This window comes from Glycine soja, chromosome 2 (genome assembly GCF_004193775.1).
Source record: "Glycine soja cultivar W05 chromosome 2, ASM419377v2, whole genome shotgun sequence".
Taxonomy (NCBI): domain Eukaryota; kingdom Viridiplantae; phylum Streptophyta; class Magnoliopsida; order Fabales; family Fabaceae; genus Glycine; species Glycine soja.
In genome coordinates, this window is record NC_041003.1 from 18577451 (window position 1) to 18597099 (window position 19649).

A 19649-nucleotide genomic window follows, 5' to 3' on the forward strand; every position below is an offset into this window, starting at 1 on the left:
TAAAAAGTTTATATGGGGTTTTCTTAAGAATGGGTCTGATTAAGGCTCTGTTCATAATATAACATGCGGTGTTAACCACTTCTGCCCAAAAGTATTTTGGAAGAGGTGTGTCATTTAAAAGAGTTCTAGCAATTTCTTCTAGGGCTCTACTTTTCCTTTCTACTACTCCATTTTGTTGGGGTGTCCTAGGTGCATAAAAGTTGTGTTCTATGCCATATTCATCACAAAACATTTCAAAATCATTGTTTTCAAATTCACCTCCATGATCACTTCTGATGGAGATAATTTTGAGATTCTTTTTGTTTTGAATGACTTTGGCAAGTCTTCTAAATGCATGAAATGCATCATTTTTATGAGTAAGAAATAATGTCCAAGTATACCAAGAATAGTCATCAACAATTACTAATGCATAGTAACTTCCACCAAAACTCATGACCCTAGATGGTCCAAACAAATCCAAGTGTAATAATTGCAATGGTTGAGTGGTGGAAACAAAAATTTTAGATTTAAAAGATACTTTTGTTTGTTTACCATTTTGGCATGCATCACATAACTTATCTTTTTCAAATTTTAATTTAGGTAAACCAATAACTAGATATTTTGAAATTAATCTATTTAGATGATCCATGTTAATATGAGCAATTCTCTTATGCCATAACCATGGATCACAATCTTTACTTAGAAAGCATCTATCATTTTCAGATTTTTGTTTTAAATCAATCATGTAGACATTATTTTCTCTGAAACCTATATGTTCAATATTTTTATCATGCTCATCCTTAATAACACATTTTTCAGAATCAAAAGATACTTTATATCCTCTATCACATAATTGACTAACACTTAATAGACTATGCTTCAAACCTTCTACAAGTAAAACATTCTCAATAGGAGTAGAAGAACTCATACCTATTTTATCGACTCCAATAATTTTGCCTTTGTGGTTGTCGCCATATGTAACGTGTCCACTTTTCTTGGGGGAAATGGTTGTGAATTTGGATACATCTCCCATCATATGTTTGGAACATCCACTGTCGATGCACCACTTCTTCCTTACAGATTTTTCTTCGTTGTTATCATGAGATTTTGTCATGAGACAAAAGTTGACTTGGTCTTCATCATGATCTTGGAATAACCTGTTCCTGAAAATACTTTTGAAAGACAAAGAATCTAAAGAGGCCATTAATCTTGAAGAGGTTAAACTTTCTACAAGAAACCTATCTGATACCACTTGTTGGATCAAGTGGCCTCAGAATAATTAAGAAGGGGGGTTGAATTAATTATTCCTAAACCTTTACTAATTAAAAATTTACTCTTCTAAGGCTTTTACTATGTTGTTAAGTAAATAAAGGATATAAAAGAAACTTAACCAAAAGTAAAAGCGGAAATTAAAATGCACAGCGGAAATTAAAAGAGTAGGGAAGAAGGAGACAAACATACAAGAGTTTTTATACTGGTTCGGCAACAACCTGTGCCTACATCCAGTCTCCAAGCAACTTGCGGTCCTTGATATTTCTTTTCAACCTTGTAAAATTCCTTTACAAGCAAAGATCCACAAGGGATGTACCCTCCCTTGTCCTCTTTGAACAACCTAGTGGATGTACCCTCCACTAGAACTAATCCACAAGAGATATACCCTCTCTTGTTCTCACTCAACAACCCAAGTAGATGTACCCTCTAGTTGTACCACAAAGGATGTACCCTCCAATGTGTTAAGACAAAGTTCTCAGGCGGTTAAACCTTTGAAACTTTGTGAATGGGGATACAAAAGAATTCTCAGGCGATTAGTCCTTTGAAATCTTTTGTATATGGGAAAGGGAAGAATCAAAAGAATTCTTAGACTGTGTCGTTTTGAATTCTTTGACAAGGGAGAAGAGAGACACAAAAGAATTCAGGCGGTTAGTCCTTTATTCTTTTGGAAAAAGGAGAAGAGAGACACAAAAAGAATTCAGGCGGTTAGTCCTTGGCGAATTCTTTTTGGCAAAGGGAGAAGAGAATGAAAAGGATGAATAGCATAAGTTTTCAAGGTTTGGAAAACCATAAAACTTTGGAAAGCTTTTGGAAAAAGGAAGAAGAAGAAGTTCAAAGAGACTCAGAAATCAATTGGCAAAAGTTTGTTGTCTAAAGAATGAATTGAAAAGATACATTGAAAAGCAAATCAAAGCCTTGCTTTTATAGACTCTTCATGTCTAGTCAAGAGACTATTAGAAGAGTTATAACCTTTAGAAAAACTTAAAAACCATTTGGAAAAGTTATAACTTTTAGAAAAATTTGAAAACTATTGGAAGAGTTACAACTTTTGATTTTGTTCAGAAACTATCACTGGTAATCATTTACCAATTCAGTGTAATCGATTACACAAAGCTTTTTTGTGAAAGGATGTGACTCTTCACATTTGAATTTGAATTTCAACGTTCAAACACACTGGTAATCAATTACCAAATCATTGTAATCGATTACAACATTTTGAAATCAATTGGAACGTTGTAAATTCAGTTGAAAGCTTTTTGAAAACCATTTTGTTACTGGTAATCGATTACAACAATCTGGTAATCGATTACGTGAGAGTAAAAACTCTATGGTAAAAGGTTTTTGAGAAAAATTCGTGTGCTACTCAGTTTTTGAAAAAACTTTTTAATACTTATCTTGATTAAGTCTTCTCTTGATTCTTGAATCTTTAGTCTTGAATCTTGATCTTGATTCTTGGAACTTGAATCTTGAAACTTGATTCTTGATTCTTGAAATCAAATTTCCTCTTGAACCTTGAAGTGTTCTTGATTCAATCTTGAACTCATTCTTTGATTCTTGAGATCATCATCTTTGTTATCATGAAATGTTCTTGACTTTTGAGTTTTTTGTCATCATCTTTGTTATCATCAAAACTCTTTGAATCAATCTTGATTCATCATGAAGCTTGCTTCTACAAAATGCACACACATGGCCTCTATTTATAGCCTAAGTGTCACCCAAAATTGGAGGGAAATTTGAAAAATCCTTCATGCTTTACTTGCCTCATGACACCTAAGCACACTTAGTGGAGAATCTTGGATTTGATCTTGGATTAGTAGGTTAAACCATAGCTAAAATTCACTAATCATAATTAGTGAAATTTTTTGCTCCACAAATTCAATTTCAAATTCAAGTGAAATTTGAATAGAAATTCAAATTTCCCTCCAATTTTGTGTGATACTTAGGCTATAAATAGAGGTCATGTGTGTGCATTTTTTCAACTTTGGTCATTTGAGAATTACACTTCAAAGTTCAGACCTCATTTGAGGTACACAACTTTGCGCTCCTTCTCTCCCTCTCCCTCCACTCATCTTCTCCTACCTTCAAACTCTTATCCATGGCTTCCTATGGTGATGAGCTTCTTCTTAACTCACATCTCCTTGAAGTAGCATCTCCAATCATCTTTTTTCCATCTCCATTCTGCTGCCATTGATCTTCAAGAAGCAAAGGACTCCATTGATGAAGAAGATCCAAGGCCTACAAGCTCCACATGGAGCTACATCACATCACATAACGATATTATCTAATAGGAGGGACTTAAAATAATGGCCGACATGGTTAAGGCACTAAGAATGATAAAGAATTGAGACTAAAAGTGAATTTCGTGAAAAGATGGAGAACTAAAATTGGTCAAAAAATGTTGAGGGGACTAAAACTTGATTTCATGATTAGATGAGGGCTAAACATAGTTTACCAAAGAAATTACATTTGGATGCGTCGTAAGACTAGTTGATGATGTTGCAACTTACATGGCTATCACCTTATCACTTAATGGTGATACTTTGATGATAAAAACAAAAAAAAATATTAATGGAAAAAGTATAGGGACTAATTAAAATCCATCAAAAGTTTTATTTAGGGACAAAAATTAAAAATCAAATAATTTAGAGATCAAAAACATTATATTATGTGAAAAATAAGAACTTTTCCCCATCCTAATAAATAGAGAAAAAAATTATCATTTCAAAACACACATACACACACACAAACAAAATAATAATTTAACATTATTTCATTTATTTAAATAAATTATACTTTTCCATGTAAAAAATATTATTTGTAACAATATTGATTATTAAACTTATATTTTATTAATTAAATGATTTTTAACATGTCATATAATAATAAGAAAAAAAATTAAAATGAAAGTCAAAGAAAGAGAGAAAAAAGTGAGATGAAAATAATTCTCCAAAATGTTGACGTAAGTAAAATTGGAGTTATAAAAGTAGTTTTGTTATTATCTCTTCTTCTTAGATGGTTATATAAGTGTTTGTTTGGTTTGTATTTTCATTTTTTGTTTTTATTTTCTGTTTTTATATTCTGAAAACTATTTTCATTTTTAAAAGATTAGAATTCTAAAAACATATTTGGTTTGACTTCTTGTTTTCTGCTTTCAAGAAATAAAAACACTAAAAATACGTTTTTAAAAGGAAATGTATTTTTAGATTTTCTTAAAATTACATTCCTTGTCACCGCGTTTTCATTTTACCCAAAATGAGGTTTTTGGTTTCAACTGAAAACACAGAAAATGAGATTTTATTGTTTCCAGTTTTTGGTTCGTTTAGAAAAATATTTTTACTGAAAATGAAAACAGAAATCCAATCAAACACATGTTCATCACCATTTTCTATTTCTAGTGAAAATAAAAATAGAAAACAACCAAACCAAACACCCCTAAGTAATTTTGCTAGTATCTCTTTTTTTTTATACTGTAATAGATTGGAGGTTTACTTTGATGAAGCAACTATTGTTCCCAACCCTGCCTTCCCAATTCCAATCAATCAAACCCAATACAACAATTATAAACAAAAACCCCAATTACTTAAACGTTAATTTCCCACACACGAACACATATATGATTTATCTATAAAGAAACTTTTGTATATTTCCGTCCACAATTCCGATAAATATATTTGATTTTTAAATTTTGCAAATAGATCAAATCTCAGAAAGTAGTGAGCAATTTGATGAATAAAAAGGTGGATGGACATGAAGTGTGGAGAGAGACCGAAATAACATACTGGAGATTGATAAGGGTCTGACCTGAAATTATATAAACCTAGGAGCAAAATGTAATATACTCCATCCGTCCATTATAATTGTAAAAAAAATATCTCATTGTTATTTTAACTTTTAATGTAACGTTAATTATTTTATTTCATTTATATTTCTTGTAATATTAATGGTGGACAATAAAATCTATAAATGAATTAATAATAATATAATGTCTATTTTGTAAAATTATTATTCTCTTTCATCTATTTATTATTTACTTGGACCATACACATGTTTTAATCCAAACATAAGCATAAAACATTCGGAGATCAAGGATTAGATTTTTTTTTTCTTTTCGCTCATTTGATATTGGCAGAAACACATCTCTCCAACCAGAGTCATATTTCGATGCCTTGACTACCTTTGTAAAAGGAGCAACATAAATTCCTTCAAGTTTTTCAAGGATGCTTAAACAAGACATCAATTTGTTATTATCCTCACTGTGTTGTCCAACTGCATGCCCCACTGTAGCATTACAGGATGACCAGACAACCTGGCTTGAGCTAATACTTTCCAAAATATCAACTTTTTTAGAACTTTCACTCATAACTGTCAAAGCATTAGCAAATGCCATTTGAAAGTTTTCTCTTGATTTTTTTTTTGTCAGAACTAACAAGAGCCTTCTTTTTTGGTTGAGAGCTATATTCCTTTTGATGAACATCGTCTCCTTCACTATCATCATCATCACTTATTGACGAACTTTTTTGTAAAAGGATGCTGATTTGCACAGGAAGCAATTGTGTCCCCAAAAATGATACACAATTTATCACAATAAAGACAACCTTTCTTCTTAAATTGCTTTGTAGATTTATATTTCTACTAGATCAGAATTTCAATTGTTAGTATTTTGTAAAATAATAATCATTAACAATATACCATAAAGTCATAGAATCAAATTAAAACACCTATTTTGTTAGAAATGTCAGTTGAGGAAATTTGAACTCGTGATTCCTCCTTTCTCCCTTCATTCTTTTCCAACCAATGAGCCCCAATCTTATATTTCCTAGTTCATGAGCTATTGTGTTCCTTTGTTTCCTTGCAAAACAAATTTGAAAGTTTGTTGATAGACTAAGCATTCCTCTACATTGAACTATAATAGAACCATACTCAAATAGGTTTGGGTGATTGTTCGCTAGATTGCTAACCACCTGCTAACAATCCCCGTGTTTCCAATTACATGAAAGAGTGTTGCTTCCACAAGTGAATGGCATTATTGCCAACCAGTGGAATGTAAGGAATGTATTTCTTCTTCAAATAGAATCCAATTCTTATTCTTGGCTTGATCCAAGAAAGATTCGAAATTTTGCATTAGTAGAAAAATGTCTTCTATTTTTTCATTTTTATTTTCTTTATAGATTTTTTATAATTTCTAAGTTCTAACTAGTTTTGAACATCATCTCCACATAGATGCCATCACATAGGGAATTTTTATTCACAATTGGATAGCTTCATGCATTCATCTCTAAGTTTCATGTATATTTTATTTCATTGTTCACAAGAATCCTGGTCCCAAAAGGCATGAATGGGTCTTCCTTTCCCTATGGTCTAAATTTCATTAGTTAATTTCACTAGTAAAAAGGCTAAAAATCTTTGATTCAACAACTGATACATATAAATTATTTAATCCGTAATTTCCTTTGTTCTCATGTTGCTGATTGAGAGAAGTTCGCACTTGTGGAAAATTAGTATGGCTTCTGATTGTTGAAGATTTGTAAGGTGAGTCTCCTTCCTAGTATACCTTTCAAATTCTAAGTTATTATCTAGCATGTTCTATTTCTTTAGATTATTGGATTTTTATGTTGATCAACTGTAAATTGCATAACTCCAAACCAAGGAAACATAACAAAAATAGTAAGCATTAAATATGAAATTTTCACTACAAAAATACTAAACACAGAATACCAAACATGATCCATACTCCCGACAAAAACATATTGGCACACCAATCAAATTTTCATTACAATTTACAAGTTATTTACAATCTAATTGAACAACACATGGTTGTATAAGTTAACAGTAAATAAAAGTAAGGAAACTTGTTATGTGGCACAAAGCTAGGTGAATGAAGAAGAGGATCCAGCTCAAAGGCATTTGGAACCACTATACCAACGTATGGCCCTTCCTTATTGACTTTGCTGATTTCTCTCCAAAAAACTTTAGAAACTACACCATTGGCACTGATGGTATTGGCCAATACCAATGTGAGTAAACCTAGTAACTTCATCTTATTTCAATGATTATGTCTTTCAAGTTCTCACAAGTGAAATGGTTTAAGGCCCCTTGATATGGGGCATGGAAGTAGAATAGTCAACTAGCTAGTGAAAGATATATGATACCAACATATAGAAGAAACACACAAAATGAAGAAAGTATAACGTGACATACAATTTTATTAGATAGTTTTAGAAGTAAATATAGGTTCTTTATATGTAAGACTTGGGAGTTATAGAGGTCTTAGGATGCTGCAGAAAGAGATGGATTTAAACATCATAAATAGTTATATGTACATTCTACTAATCAAAGTCACTCTGGGGAATGTTGAAATATAAACTTGATTTGGGCCTAAATTAATTATTTGGTTCCTTGGACTTAGTTATTTTGGGCTTAAGTAATTATGGGTCATGTTTCTAGAGAATTCTTGTAGTGTTTGGAGTGTCTAGATATTTCTTATGGTTGTAATATTCTCTAGAATACTCTTTGGATCTCTAGATTTGAGAACTCTCTAGAATTAGTGTGTCTAGAGTTCTCCTTAGAGTAGTATAAATAGAGATGTAATCCTACACATTTGTATCATGCAAAAATACAAAGTTCTCTCCTCCATAAAGAATTCTCCTTCCTATCAAGTTTCTATTCAAAGTCTCCAATATTCCTAAACACTTTTCCTAAACATAAAAAGCCTTATTTCCAACAAAGTGGTATCAGAGCTTCAAGATCCTCAAAAGATGGCGAATGGAGGTTTTCCTTTCCAAATGCTGATGCTCACAAAGAACAACTATGATAATTGGAGTATCAAGATGAAGGCGCTACTAGGAGCTCAAGATGTGTGGGATATCGTAGAGAATGGCTTCGAGGAGCAAGATGAAGCCTCGCTAAGCCAAGGTGTAAAGGAGACGTTGAATGAGTCAAGAAAAAGAGACAAGAAAGCTCTCTTTCTCATTTATCAATCGGTGGATGAAGATACATTTGAGAAGATATCCAACGCAACGACGGCCAAAGAAGCATGGGATAAGCTTCAAACTTGCAACAAAGGAGTTGAGCAGGTAAAAAAGATTCGTCTTCAAACTCTTAGAGGTGACTTTGAGCGTTTGTTTATGGAGGAGTCCGAGTCAATTTCTGATTATTTTTCTCGAGTATTGGTCGTGGTCAATCAACTTAAAAGAAATGGTGAAGATGTTGATGAGGTGAAGGTCATGGAAAAAATACTTCAAACTTTAAATCCAAGTTTTGACTTCATTGTTACCAACATTGAAGAAAACAAGGATTTAAAGACCATGACTATTGAGCAACTCATGGGCTCCTTACAAGCATACGAAGAAAAACAAAAAAGAAAAATTAAACAAAAGGAGGCTACGGAGCAACTACTACAACTCAACGTAAAGGAAGCAAACTATGCAAATTACAAGAGCCAAAGAGGACGAGGTCGCGGCCAAGATCGTGGACGTGGACGAGGACATGGAGGAGAAGGAAGAGGTGGTTACAACAACCACTCCAACAAATTCAACAATGGAGAAAGAAGTTGGAATCCACAAGTAACAAGAGGTCGTGGAAGAGGAAATTCATGGTCGAGGTATGACAAATCACAAATCAAGTGCTTCAATTGCAACAAGATTGGTCACTACGCATCCGAGTGTAGATTCTCGAAGAAGGTTGAAGAGAAAGCTAACTTTGTAGAAGAAAAAGGCGGAGAAGAAGAAACTTTGCTACTCGCGTGCCAAAACAAATTTGAAGAGAAAAGAAACAAGTGGTACCTCGACACCAGCGCAAGCAACCACATGTGCGGCGATCAAAGCATGTTCGTGGAGATCAATGAAGCGGCAACTGACGATGTCTCATTTGGAGACGACTCAAAGATACCAGTCAAAGGCAAAGGTAAAATTGTCATACGTTTGAAGAATGGGAGTCATCAATTCATATCCAATGTCTACTATGTGCCTAACATGAAGAATAATATTTTGAGCTTGGGACAATTATTAGAGAAAGGCTATGACATCCATTTGAAAAGAACATAGTTTTTTCTTAAGAGATTGTAGACATAACTTGATTGCTAAGGTGCCTATGTCAAAGAATAGAATGTTCCTCTTGAACATTCAAAATGATGTGGCAAAGTGTCTTAATGCTTGCTATACCGACTCTTCGTGGCTATGGCATCTACGATTCGGGCACCTCAACTTCGACGGTCTAGAACGTTTAGCGAAGAAGGAGATGGTGAGAGGCTTGCCAAGCATCAACCACCCAGACCAACTTTGCGAAGGATGTCTAATTGGGAAGCAAATTCGTAAAAGTTTTCCAAAGGAATCAACAACAAAAGCAATAAAGCCGCTAGAGCTCATACACACCGATGTCTGTGGACCAATCAAACCCAATTCATTTGGTAAGAATAAGTACTTTCTCCTCTTTATTGATGATTATTCCAGAAAAACATGGGTTTATTTCTTGAAGGAGAAATCAGAAGTGTTTGAAAACTTTAAGAAGTTCAAAGCCCTCGTGGAGAAAGAAAGTGGTCTTTCCATCAAGGCCATGAGATCTGATCGAGGAGGAGAGTTCACTTCAAATAAGTTCAACAAATATTGCGAAGACCATGGAATCCGTCGCCCACTGACAGTGCCAAGATCGCCACAACAAAATGGAGTAGCAGAGAGAAAGAACCGGACCATACTTAACATGGTGCGAAGCATGCTCAAGAGCAAAAAGATGCCGAAGGAGTTTTGGGCTGAAGCAGTGGCATGTGCAGTTTACCTAACAAACCGTTCCCCAACAAGAAGCGTGCGTGAGAAGACACCATAAGAAGCATGGAGTGGAAGGAAGCCCGGGATCTCTCACCTCAAAGTGTTTGGAAGCATTGCCTATACCCATGTTCCAGACGAAAAGAGGACAAAGCTCGATGATAAAAGTGAGAAGTACGTGTTTGTGGGTTACGACTCAAGATCCAAGGGGTACAAGCTCTATAATCCAAATAGTAGAAAGATCGTCATAAGTCGCGACGTGGAGTTCGACGAAGAAGATTGTTGGGATTGGAGTGTTCAAGAAGATAAGTATGATTTTCTTCCTTATTTTGAAGAAGATGATGAAATTGAACAACCAATCATAGAGGAACATATTACACCACCTGCCTCACCGACACCAAGGCTGGATGAAACAAGTTCAAGTGAGAGGACACCGTGACTAAGAAGCATTGAAGAGATTTATGAGGTAACCAAAAACCTAAACGACATTAGCCTTTTTTGTCTTTTTGGTGATTGTGAGCCTCTAAGCTATCAAGAAGCAGCGGAAAACATAAAGTGGAAAGATGCCATGGACGAAGAAATCAAGACAATCACGAAGAATGATATGTGGGAACTTACTACACTTCCACGAGGACACAAAGCAATTGGAGTAAGATGGGTGTACAAGGCAAAGAAGAATGCTAAAGGAGATGTGGAGAGATACAAAGCAAGATTGGTGGCTAAAGGCTATAGTCAAAGACAAGGAATTGACTATGGTGAGGTATTTGCTCCTGTTGCTCATCTTGAAACTATTAGACTGATAATTTCTTTGGCAGCCCAAAATAAATGGAAGATCTATCAAATGGATGTGAAGTCAGCCTTCTTGAATGGTTTTCTCAAAGAAGAAGTCTATATTGAGCAACCACTGGGCTATGAAGTAAAAGGGCAAGAAGAAAAAGTCTTGAAGTTGAAGAAGGCGTTGTACGATCTCAAGCAAGCACCGAGAGCTTGAAATGTTCAAATCGATAAGTACTTTCAAGACAAGAACTTCATCAAGTGTCCATATAAGCATGCACTCTATATCAAAGCGCAAAGTGGAGATATTTTGATTGTGTGTTTGTATGTAGATGACTTGATCTTTACAGGGAACAATCCAAGCATGTTCGAAGAGTTCAAGAAAGATATGTCAAATTAATTTGAGATGACGGATATGGGGCTCATGGCATATTATCTCGGCATCGAAGTAAAACAAGAAGACAAAGGAATTTTCATCACCCAAGAAGGCTATGCCAAAGAAGTCCTTAAGAAGTTCAAGATGGATGACGCCAATCCAGTTGGCACCCCGATGGAATGTGGCAGCAAGTTGAGCAAGCATGAAAAAGGAGAGAATGTGGATCCAACTCTTTACAAAAGTTTGGTTGGAAGTTTACGTTACTTGACATGTACAAGGCCGGATATTCTCTATGTTGTAGGAGTAGTAAGTCGCTACATGGAAGCTCCAACCACAACTCACTTCAAGGCGGCAAAGAGAATCCTTCGATACATCAAAGGTACAACAAACTTTGGCTTGCACTATTACTCTTCTGACAATTATAACATTGTTGGCTATAGTGATAGCGATTGGAGTGGAGACTTGGATGATAGAAAGAGCACTACTGGTTTTGTGTTCTTTATGGGAGATACTGCTCACTTGGATGTCAAAGAAGCAACCAATAGTCACACTATCAACTTGTGAAGCCGAGTATGCCGCTGCCACATCATGCGTTTGTCATGCAATTTGGCTAAGGAACTTGTTGAAAGAGTTAAAAATGCCACAAGAAGAACCTATGGAAATATGTGTTGACAATAAATCAGCACTCACTTTGGCAAAGAATCCAGTCTTTCATGAAAGAAGTAAGCACATCGACACCCGTTACCACTTCATAAGAGAATGCATTGAGAAGAAGGAGGTAAAGTTGAAGTATGTGATGTCTCAAGATTAAGCGGCCGACATTTTCACAAAGCCACTCAAGTTGGAAACTTTCGTGAAGCTAAGGAGTATGCTTGGAGTCACAAATCAAGTTTAAGGGGGGATGTTGAAATATAAACTTGATTTGGGCCTAAATTAATTATTTGGTTCCTTGGACTTAGTTATTTTGGGCTTAAGTAATTATGGGTCATGTTTCTAGAGAATTCTTGTAGTGTTTGGAGTGTCTAGATATTTCTTATGGTTGTAATATTCTCTAGAATACTCTTTGGATCTCTAGAGTTGAGAACTCTCTAGAATTAGTGTGTCTAGAGTTCTCCTTAGAGTAGTATAAATAGAGATGTAATCCTACACATTTGTATCAAGCAAAAATACAAAGTTCTCTCCTCCATAAAGAATTCTCTTTCCTATCAAGTTTCTATTCAAAGTCTCCAATATTCCTAAACACTTTTCCTAAACATAAAAAGCCTTATTTCCAACAGGGAATCACATTCATCATCTTCTCTATCCATGCACTATCTCTCCAACTTCTTCTCTGTCCACACACAAGGTACCCTCTTTCTGCTTGTTCCGACATTGCTTAGTGAATTTTAGTGATGAATGATTACCTTTTTTGTGATTTAACATCGGTGTCCAACAGGGAAAGCCCAAGATTGGAGGCAACACTTTGAAATTCAACAAAGCATCCAACTCATTCTCTAGTTATTGGGCCCCGTTAAAAATCTTTGCCTCTTACCCCTCACGTTCATAATTCTCTCTTTAGGACCACGTTGGGGATTCTTCATTTTATAGGCCATGGCAAAGGCAGTTATTGGTGCTAATTGGGCATTTCTCAGTAATATTACTAGCCCACTGCAAAGTAGTTTTATCCAAAACACGCAACTGATATATAATGTGTCCTTACTATGGAACTCATACACAAATATGCACTATGACATCAAAATCAAACTTTAACAAAATGAAGAGGTAGAGAGAGCACAATACAAGAGGGAGAGGGAGAAAGAGCAACAAAAAGTGACAAGCGGCACAACAAAGGGAGATTTGAGCACCATACGAGAGAGAAAGGGAGTGTAGCAGCACAATGGAGGGGGAGTGGCAACACAATAGAGTTAAGGTAGATCGGTGCACCAGAGGGAGATGAAGAGCAGCAGTGCAATTGCGTGACAGAGGAAGAGGGTAGATCGAGATCGTGAAAGAGAGGAAGAGAGGAACTGTTAGGGAGCAAAACAATTGGTGGTGGTCGTGAAAGAGAGGGTGAGTAGGTTAAAACATAAACAATAAACTATAAACCCTTTTTTTGTTTCTCAAAAGGGGTCAAAACTGTTTCAAAATGGTGTAAAAAATCAACTTAGACTAATTTTTGCTGAACGCATTTTTGTTTCAAAAATGCATTTTAAAACTGAAAACTAAAAACTGAAAACTGACAACCACCTCAAATGGGGCCTTAGCTTTTAAATGGAAGGTCAGATTTTTTTCTTTTCTTTTTTCTTGTTTCTCATCTTTGTCTTTCTAGATATGTTCTTACTCTTCCCTCTCACTTGCAACTTTCGTCCCTCTCTCACACTATAACGTCCATTGTCACTGTCGCAACATGTTGAAGTCGCCATGGATGGTGACATCTCCACTACTTCAAAGCATGAAGCCCCACTATCTCCAAAGAACCATGATTTGGGGAACAAAATTTCAAATTCAAGAAATAAAAAAATTAGATCGCAAAATTGTTTTAGATCAAATTTAAGCTCTATTGTTGGTCTAACTCAATTATGGATGGATCTAGAGGGTTCTGATTCAATACAAATAGAACTGTAAAAACTCAAAAGAAAGGGATTACGATATGGGGACAGTTTGTTGTTTCCAGATCTAAAAAAGAGTGGTTGCGGTGGTGTCGCTATCATTGGCTGGGAAATGAGAGTCGTAACCACCATTGTCATCATTGCAGTGGTTGCAATTTGCAAATGCGTTGCTATTGTTGGCTTGGAAGGGAGAGTCGTTGCAGTGGTTTCACTAATGTTATTGTTGTCAACCAAGTTGGCTTCTTTAGATGTCGCCGCTATGGTGGTTTTAGTGGTGTCGTCATCATTGGCTTTTGGTGGCAACAATGAGGTTTGTTGTTGCTGGTGGGTGGGGGCATGGTTTACTGATTGTTGTTGGGGGAAGATGGGGACAGGGACAAAGTAGGAAAAAGGAGAAAAAATAAAAGATGAAAAAATCCTGACCTTTGATTAAGTAGTATAAATAGGATATCCAATGATTTATTACTTCTGCACAATACAAAACTTCTTTGACTTGGGCACGCTAGCCATTGTCTATTATCATATATCATTACATGTTAATGTCATAGAGCTAAAAATTCATTCAATGTGAATTTATGTACGTAACATATAGAAAAAAAAAACTAACAAACAATGGGGTGATACCTTTTAATCACATATCACATAATTTGAATAAAAAATAGACAAAATATAACTATAATTTTAATCTATTTATAAATACAATACAAAATATTAATAAAAAATATTACACAAATTTTTAATTTTTCCGACTTGTTTAGTTGAGGATCTTGTGTCATCGCACTTCTAGACTAGGCCTACGACAAGCCTTGAGATTGGTGGAATGAGAGGTGGTGGAGAAACCAACAAACTTGGCCAAAATATTACATTGAATCAACCAAAGAAGAAGAAAGAACAAGAGTTTGTTGGATTTGACCAACTTGTGAGAATTTAGGCAAGTGCCATGCAATTATTTTTTATTTTAAATGATTTTGACCGTTAAAACTGATAGAAATCATGTTTTAGTATATAAATTAATAATCAAATTCTAATGATTAAAAACTATCACAAATTTTAAATTTATTATTTTTCGTTTGGCAAGTACTGATGAGAAAGACTAAAAAGAACAATTTTCGAAAAATAAAGACTAAAAAATATAGATTTGGTGGACCAAAATAATAATAATAACCCCATTTGAGGGACTAAAATCGTACTAAAGCCATAATTTTAATGTTGAGTACCCCAATAATATGTCTCAAAAGCAAAGAAAATTATTCATCAATTGTCATCCTTGAATGCTGCATAAGAAATTCACAAGTCCAAATAAGCGGAAAATAAGCTCTTTCCAATATGATCAAGTTGTGGTAAGAATATAAAAGACTGAACAAAAACAGTAGTAACAAGAGTGACAGGTTCAAATTCTAAATTATAGCACCCATGAAATGTATCTCATGTGAAAAATAGGCCACAAGTTATTGTAGCTTAGATACCAGTAACAACACACCAAATATAATAGCTGACATGCACAAAGCACATGAAATACTATATGAAACAGACCTACTTCCACATAGAAAAATAGAACCACAAATGCCTTAAGCAACAGTTTCAACAACAGTATCTGAAGGCTTGTTTTCAGGCTCAGCTGAATCAACAATTGCAGCTTCTGAAGGCTTGTTTTCAGGCTCAGCTGAGGCAACAGTTGCAGCTTCTGAAGGCTTGTTTTCTGAGGCAACAGGTGCACTTTCTAAAGGCTTGTTTTTAGATTGTGGTGCTTCATCCACCCAGAATGCAGTCTTCTTCCCAGATTTGGAAACGGCTTGCAGAACTTCATCTGGCTCCACATTTCCTTTCACTGTCACCTTCTGCTCCTTCAGATCAATGTCAAATGACTCAACACCTATAAATATGAACACCGTTATTTTGATATTAACAGTGCAAATAATTTGGAGTATAATTTTTCATTCAGTTAGAGGAAATCGACAAAACAGTTATGGTTAGAGTTGGTGCGGATTTTGCATATGCTAATGCATGTCTCCTTGCTAGGGAAATGATATATGTTTAAATGGCATGCATGCACAATGTCAAAAAATAGAAAGTTGATGCATTTCATAGATGATAATGACAATGTTGGCAGTGAAATGTTCTTGGATAAAGAATTTACAGAGTAATATAGTCAGGGAACATGATCTGTTTAAGAGGAAAATTGAAGTTTCATTGAATTGGATTGTGACTCCATCAGAAACAAACGTCTTCAAAATAGTTAAATCTAATAATGGGCAGTGAGCAAAACTTTTGCTTAGCATTCCATCCTAGAAAATTACAAGGTATTTCCATTATCTTTGTTGTGTTGTGTCACACAATACTTGCAAAAATTGAAAGGTTTTGAAAATCTTTCAAACATGTCTCAAACTTCAATCAAATGTTTGATGAAGGTGCAACCAGTTCGATAACTAAGCAAGCATTGCCTGATTCTAAATATCAAAGAAAAAGAAGACCAATGTGAGTTAAGGGTTGCACCTAGTTGGGTCACTGTCTTACACATTGATGAAGATCTGACCAACTTGAAAAATCACTTCCGGAAGTCCAATTTGCAAGACAAGAAGCATCCAGACTGAGTTGATCAATTTTGGTGAACTATTACTGTTGGGCTGATTAGATAAAAATTAAGTCCAACATGTATGACCTTTTATTGTTATTTTAAAGTCTTTTAATTATTATATTAATTATTGAGCCTTGCCTAGATTAGAGTTATTAGTAAGAGTATAAATAGTCTCCTTAAATAACACTTTGTCAAGGAATTTTGGGAAGATTAATGAAATTTGAGAGCTTTTCCTCTGTTCTTGGGTGAAGAGTGTTGGTTCTACTAATAGGTAGGGTCACGCTCCATGTGATAACTTTGGTGCAGGTCGCGTTTAGGGTCAAGTTCCTTTCTTTTCATACGTTTTTTAAAATGATAGTAAGTGTTCTCTTATCAATGTTAGATATTAAAATACATATTGGAAACTATAACCCTTGTACCTACATGCAATTACATAAATTCAAGAAAATCAATGCAAAATCATAAAGAGGGCTTATTCACAATACGCAACAGAAGATCACATATTTTAAGTGGAATGTTAGAATAATACACACAAGTTGAAGCTAAGGTTAGAAATATCAGACCTGCAACTTAAAAAGAAGAAAAATAGAATCATTGATCACCTAAGGATGGCTTACAATGGCGGCTCTACATAGAAGCCGCATCAAATTCAGACCACATTTAATAAGAAGTAACCCACCATAACAGCACTTCACTTGTGCAGGGTATTCTTGATGGTGTCCAAAAGTTAATTGTGAACAAGAAAACCACATAATTATATAATCGCAACCCAACAGGAACTGGCAAGAAGTTTAAGAGAAAAGGATATTAGAAGGAACTTCAGGTGGTTAACATTACAAATGGCATTGCACAGATTTAAAGTAATTTACAAAGGAAATGAATGGAAAAGAACATCAGAATTAACAAAACAGTTTACACATACGTAAAACCAAATACTTCTGGTAATTAAAATGAGAAGCATGCAGCATATTTTGATTGATAAAATTGACAGGGGCAAGACACAACTACAAAAAATTGACTAAGATATTACCTTGCTACAATTACTAGATCATTTTCATTTTGGATCTGATAGTAGAGATAGTTTGCAGGAATAAAAGTACCTTCCATTTTTCCCAAAACCCTGTTCACTGCTCCAGCACACCCTTGACATGACATACCAACTTTGAGGACAACAGTCTGCAACCATAATGGGAAAATTCAGACTGAAGGAGCAGAGAAAAGCATAAATAATCATCTTAACTCCAACAACACCCACATATAAAAGAAATTCATAACTAAAATTTAATATGAACTAGAATCAGTTTTAAAAGGGAAAGAAATGGAAGATGGAGAGGAAGAGGGCAAAGCAGGGAATGAGGCACAAAAGTAGGGACAAGAGATTAATATACTATCATTTGTGAAGTGAGCACAGAAAAAAATGATCTGTTTAGCTGTTGCTGTTAAAATGAGATTCTTATGACCTTCGTGTATCTGATATAAAACTAGATTTTGAAGGTTCAGATATAATAATATAAACAACAGGAACCACCTATCTGGGATCATATTCAAAGACAATAAGAATTAACTGAAAGCCATTCCTTTAAACTAAAACAAAATCACAGCTTAATAGTTATTAATATTAGGGGGCCATACTCAAAGAGTTTTAATAAATAGGGAAGGACCAGCCATTGTTACTTCCTTACTATTAGATTGGAAGTTCACTGGCAATAATTCTGAATTCAATATCAAGCAATCTAAATGGAGCATATCATCGTGAAGAAAAAGCATGAAAGTAGAGGGGAAAAAACATCAGATATGTTATATACAACCGTTCAGGAGTCAGGACAAGATCAGCAACCATTGATAGAGTAACTGAAGATCGATGAAAATAAATGCATATGAACAAAAGAACTGAAACCAATTTCAACTTTAACCCTTCAGAACTGAAAGCATGTACTGATCTGCAACTTCTTAGAAGGATTGGTATGAGCAGATGTTGAACTTTCTCTAATAAGCTAATTGAAACTCAAAATTGCAAACCCAATAATTACTAATACTTCATTTTAGAATTCTCAACCAAAAAACACAAAAAGCTTTGAAATGAAATCCTATTTTTCTAGAATTAAATTTTATGGGCAATCATATTTCAAACAAAAGATTCCAGCTTTACCTATATGCAGAAATAAATTCACTTTCCTACCCAATCCTAAAAGTTAAATTAGTAATTATTATAAAAAAAAAAGTACCAAGAAAATCCTAATATCTCAATCAACTTAGAAGCTCATCAAGTTCAGCACATACACCTAGAACAAAGAACCATATCAAGCAAAAAAAACAAAATAAAAAAAAGCACCCAGAATGACAATGATCAAGCACAAGAAAACTGAGTGAAGTGCAAAAGGCAAGAATAAAAGGAGGAATTGGGTTGAGGACCTGAGAAGACATGGTTATGTGTATGGAAGAAAGTGAAGAAACAAAGAAGGAATAAAAATATATTCAAAACTGGGTGGCAATGGAATATAGAGAGAGGGTTGTGGTGAATGCTGAAAGGGTGTGTAAGAGTGGTGTCTTTATAGCCAAACCACCCATTGTGAGAGTGCGTGTGGTGCAAGACAGAACAGTAGGATTCCGCAAAGAAGGCAATTTGGTGGGCCACTGTAGATTGGTATTTATTATTCATTTTCTTGTTTACGTTTGATTTTCATTCTTGGTTCAAATTAAACGTTTTATCAAGATTTTTGTTATTATTTTAATTTGCCTAGCTAACGTTTTCTTTTTTTCCTTTATCCTAATGTGCTCCACATATAATGTATCGTATAAAAAGAATTTAGGATAAATTATTCTCTAGATAGCTTCTTATATTTTTATTTATTTTTTAATAGACTTTAATAATTTAAAGGTGTATATGAGAGTGATGGATTAAAAGAGATAATAGATTAGAAAAATACCTAAAAACATTTTTGTTGGAGAAAATTCTTAAAGATGTTGTCATTGAAGAATAGTTTCTAAAATTATTATTTTTAAAACACCTATTTTAATATATATAAAGTGAGGATTGTAAGTTTTTATTTAAAAAATAATAGAAATATAAGGACTAAAATATAATCTAACGAAAAAGTAATTTACGTGAAAATCTTTCTTCTCACGTACGATGGCAACGTTTTTCCGGTACAACTTTTGAGAGATAATGCTTAGATCGAAATATAAAAGCTTTGGAGTGCGCCTAATGGATAACAACGAATGTAGCGTTAATAGATTCAACTTTTTATTTTTATTGGTAAAAGGTGGGAGAGGCACCTTCAATTCACAGGAATACAAGGACATGTTTGGATTACAGTTTCCAAATTTAA

The 19649-nt window shown here is 34.5% G+C and overlaps 2 protein-coding genes across 2 annotated transcripts; one reads left to right on the forward strand and one right to left on the reverse strand.

The window, feature by feature from the left end:
• The first annotated feature begins 11185 nt into the window (after nt 1-11185).
• Nucleotides 11186-11795, forward strand: LOC114371284 (uncharacterized mitochondrial protein AtMg00810-like). The gene has a single exon (XM_028328764.1). It carries the CDS (start codon nt 11188-11190, stop codon nt 11719-11721), a length of 534 nt encoding a protein of 177 aa, XP_028184565.1. The 5' UTR covers nt 11186-11187; the 3' UTR covers nt 11722-11795.
• Nucleotides 11796-15073: 3278 nt separating this feature from the next.
• On the reverse strand, nt 15074-18889 carry LOC114391225 (copper transport protein ATX1-like). Its single transcript, XM_028352280.1, has 3 exons — nt 18733-18889; nt 17421-17496; nt 15074-15618 (listed from the first exon to the last, which is right to left on the reverse strand). Exons 1-3 carry the CDS (start codon nt 18742-18744, stop codon nt 15314-15316), a joined length of 393 nt encoding a protein of 130 aa, XP_028208081.1. The 5' UTR covers nt 18745-18889; the 3' UTR covers nt 15074-15313.
• Between the last annotated feature and the right edge of the window lie 760 nt (nt 18890-19649).